This window comes from Rosa chinensis, chromosome 3, assembly GCF_002994745.2.
Source record: "Rosa chinensis cultivar Old Blush chromosome 3, RchiOBHm-V2, whole genome shotgun sequence".
NCBI lineage: Eukaryota > Viridiplantae > Streptophyta > Magnoliopsida > Rosales > Rosaceae > Rosa > Rosa chinensis.
In genome coordinates, this window is record NC_037090.1 from 14,893,961 (window position 1) to 14,898,175 (window position 4,215).

The following is a 4,215-nucleotide window of genomic DNA, read 5'->3' on the forward strand; positions in this document are numbered from 1 at the left end:
AAAAGTGATCTAATAGACGTTCATGATTGAGTTCAGAGTAAATGATAAGAAAATACCCGATTGCAGAGAGATTAAAAGGTTAACGCCAGCTCTTCGATGAAATTACAACTTTGTTGAAAGGAAAAATCATCCCACTTCAATTATATATGATCATTTCTTGCCGTTACACCCACCTCCACCAATAACAAACAAATCAGAGAAGTTTCCAAAAAGGTTAATGATAAATATGCATATTTTTTCTTCCTATGGTACAATACTTTACCAAAACGCTACTCATACATGTCTGCTTTTGAGAACTGAGATTGCTTGTGAAAGAAACCAGTTGCCCACGATTCCATCTCCCACCAATCAAAGAAAGAAAATGACCCCCACCCATTTCTTTATGGCCATCGTCTTCTCCATCAAAATAAGACCCACTTTTACTAGTACAATGGAGATGGAGTATAATGTATGATTAATAATTTAAATTAACAGGGAAAACTTTGCTGCGTAAGCTAACCTCGGATGTTATTGTGTGATACATACAGAATCAAATGAAATGAATCTAGACGTTTGATCAGACGATATGATCGACACCGAGACCGTTGAAGCTGTTTTCGGAGGAGGAGGTGGAGATGGTGATCATGCCATTGCAATCAGAAACACTGTCCTGCAAGCTCAACAAGAGATGTGAAGTGCTAAAAGTTGCGGTGGGTTTTGTTTTTGGGACAATTGGGACTTCGGCTTCACCCACTAGCATTTGCACCACAGCTCTCATTGTAGGTCTAACATTTGGGTCAGGCTGAGAGCAAGCGAGTCCAACTAGTAGCACTTTCCTCATTTCAGCCTCGTCGAATTGAGCCTCTAGCCTTGGATCAGCTGCCGTTAACAGCCTTTCATCTCTGTGCAAGCTCCAAACCCACTCAACCAGATTGCTACAAGCAGCCGTTTTCCCTACTCCACTGACTTCCTTCTCAATTGGCCTCCTCCCACTAGCCACCTCAAGCACCACTGCTCCATAACTAAACACATCCGTTTTTTCAGTAGCTCTGCCCGTTAACAAGTACTCTGGCGCCAAATACCCCATTGTCCCAGCCGCTGCCGTGGCGTCCGGGGACTTGTCATGCTCAATTTGCCTAGCCAACCCGAAATCCCCTAACCGCGCATTGAACCCTTCATCCAGCATTATGTTGCTGGCCTTAACATCCCTATGGATCACCTGATTCTCACATTCCTGATGCAAATAGGCCAATGCCGAAGCAACCCCTAATAGAATCTTTCGCCTATGAGGCCACGGCAATGGCATTCTCGCCTCAAACAATGCCTTGTCAAGACTACCATTAGGCATCAAGTCATAGACTAACAAAATCTCACCCTTCTCATGGCACCAACCTTGAAGCCTAACAAGATTTCGATGCCTAAGAGTTCCGATAATAGACAACTCGGACAAAAACTCGTTCTTCCCCTGAGAACTATGACTACATCTCTTCACTGCAACAATGTCACCCGTCTCTGATAATATCCCCTTATAAACAATCCCAAATGCACCATGCCCAATAACCCGATTCGCATTGAAGCACTTCGTAGCTGCCTTGAGCTCCCTATAACTAAACTCCTTGGGCATTTTAATCACATCCGAAGCAAAACTAGACTCTGATTTCTTAACATGTCTAATCTTCTTGTTGTAAACCCAAACAAAAACACCGGCAAACAGAGCCAAAACGAAAGCCCCAGCTGTGACCACACCAGCAACAGCTCCCGGACCTTGCTTGCAAAGCTGGTTATGGCAAGAAGACTTACTGTTCTTCTGTGTAGTACTGGTACTAGAAGCTGAAGCCGACCCAGTTGGAGGCAAAGAAGGCGGTGGAGATTTGACTGAGTTGGCAGTTGGGTTCATCAGAGTAGTCGTCGGAGGGGGCGGTGCAGCTGAGCCGGTTGAGAGAATTGAATCGAAAGACGAGCTGAAGCTCCACCAGTCAACGCTGTGGGTTTCGGTGCTTCCCTGGGTCGACCCGGAAAACCCGACATACATGAAGTCGTTGACGAACTGATCAAGATCGAGAGGGAAGGAGAGAAGCGGGTCTCTGGGTTTGAGATTCGAATACGAAACGGATATGTTGAAGACCCGACTCGACCCGCCGAATTCGATCCAGCAATTCACGAGGTCCCCGCTCTTGAGATCAATATCCGCAGCGCCAAGATCGCCGACTTGTGAGGAAACCATGGAGTTGAGATCCAGGCCCACGTGGTTGCTATTAATGTCCTTGAACTCCACGTCCATGAGCGTGTCGAACTCCACCGCCACGAAGCTCGACCCGGAACCCGAACCCGGGTCGTCCAAGCTCTGGAGCCCCAAGAACCCGCCGGCGTCTCCGACAACCTCATCGTCCGGCGAGATGATAAAAGCCAGCCCGCCACCGATCGAGGAGGGGTTCAAATTGCTGACGGAGAACGTGAAGAATGTGGAGAAGCTAGCCGGAAACGGAGTGGAGGGTTGCTTGAAGCGGACGGGCTTCGAGTACAGCACTCTGCCGGCGCCGGAGTTGGGGACGGCGAGGTCGCGAGTGAGACGCACGCTGCCATTGTTCAAGTGGGCGTCGCCGAGGAGCTTGAGGCTGCTGAGGGTGAGGGTTCCGAAGTCGAATTCGGTTACGGCTGACGTAATGAGGAAGTTGGAAAAGCAGAGGTAAAGGTGGAGTACAGTAGTAAAGATGACGGAGCGAATCCGTTGGGACATTGTCAGTAGTGGCGAAGAAGACGAAGACCCATTTAGTGGTGGGTACGTTCTGGAGAGTTGAAGAAGAAGAAGAAGAAGAAGAAGATGAGAATGTAATCACGAGAGTGTGTGTAAGGGGTGGGTTGTATTTGTTTTGGCTTAAAACAGAAGAAGGCGGAGGGGAAGAGACAAGGAATAGAGTAGAGGGTGGGATACAGAATCCAAAGGTGACAGGTGGGTCGGCATTGCGCCACGTGTCCTGTCCTAACGGTTATTTTTTTTCAGTGGTATGGAAAAGCCAGCTTTCTTTTACTTTTCCTTGCTTGGGTTCACAGTCTCATGCACACTGTGTCTATAGTCTCTTCTCGCACGTGGCTAACAGGCTATAACGATAACGACTAACGCGTGTTTCTCACGCTCCTTTTGATCTGTACCTTTTGCTTTAGATTAATGTGGCTGCTAATTGTCAATTAGTGATGTTAATCAGAGGGAATTAATTAGGGTTGTGGAGCGAGATTGGTGTGGACGACGGTGGTGGTTGGAAACTGATACTCATGGTAGTTCACCATTACGGCGATAGTGAAGGGTTGTACTCTATCAAGTAAAAGCTTGAATGCTAATGAATGGGATTGGGATGGAATATATGTTGAATCTACATATGATCTTTTAGGTATGAGCAAGTAGATTTTCTTAACCACGTTATTAGCTCGGTTTGTTTAACACCTCTAATGAAGGCAACAGGCTTAAGTATCATCCCACGTTATTAGCTTATTTTACAAGTATTTTACTTATTTGTCAAATTTTTACTTGTATATACACATCTTTGTCTATTAAATTTGCCCCACTAACCTGTATAATCCCTAACTTCGAGTTTTTCTTCAATCTAAAGTTTGATCAGTGCTTTCTAGGCCAGTGATGAGGAATTGAGGATAATGGAAATGCCAATTTTTTCCTTGCTCATGAATATAACAGTGAGGACATAAATTATTGCCGCTAATGATATAATGTAGTTAAGCACCAGAAGCACATCCACCTCACGCCACCTTGCTTTTGCTTCCACATAAGCACAAGTATCAATCATCACCCAGCACGCTTTTACACTTATTGCGTGGCTTTCAGGGTTGCTCCATAATTCCATTCCCTTCCAACTCCAAAGTTGCACCAACTCGGTAAGGAATGGAATCCCATCCATCTCTTTGTTACAGCAATTGGTGGTTGACTTAGATAATGCCCTAAACCCTACAACTTGTCATATCATTTAGATGAAATATCAAACTCATAATAACAGTGGTAGGAATTCATGGATCAAATACATACTCCGTACAAATGTAAACTGTCCTACTAAATTTTTACCATATTTTTAAAAATACTTGAAAACACTTATCCATGCATTTGTTATTCTAGCTAATTCTAAATATTCGTAAACATCTTATATATAGGAGCAACCGAGCAACTCATCCCCATTCCAACTTTTCCCTACCGATTCTCCCCTCTGTCCAAGTCTAATAAACTCACACTAA

General features: G+C 45.0%; 1 protein-coding gene across 1 annotated transcript; it reads right to left on the bottom strand.

The window, feature by feature from the left end:
- LOC112192951 (L-type lectin-domain containing receptor kinase VIII.1) lies at positions 1-3,129 on the bottom strand. The gene has a single exon (XM_024332897.2). The coding sequence runs from the start codon at positions 2,714-2,716 to the stop codon at positions 557-559; it is 2,160 nt and encodes a 719-aa protein (XP_024188665.1). The 5' UTR covers positions 2,717-3,129; the 3' UTR covers positions 1-556.
- Positions 3,130-4,215: the final 1,086 nt, after the last annotated feature.

What these genes read in the sequence shown, in the direction of transcription:
- LOC112192951 (XM_024332897.2), bottom strand. Translation starts at nt 2,716, where the DNA reads ATGTCCCAACGGATTCGCTCCGTCATCTTTACTACTGTACTCCACCTT.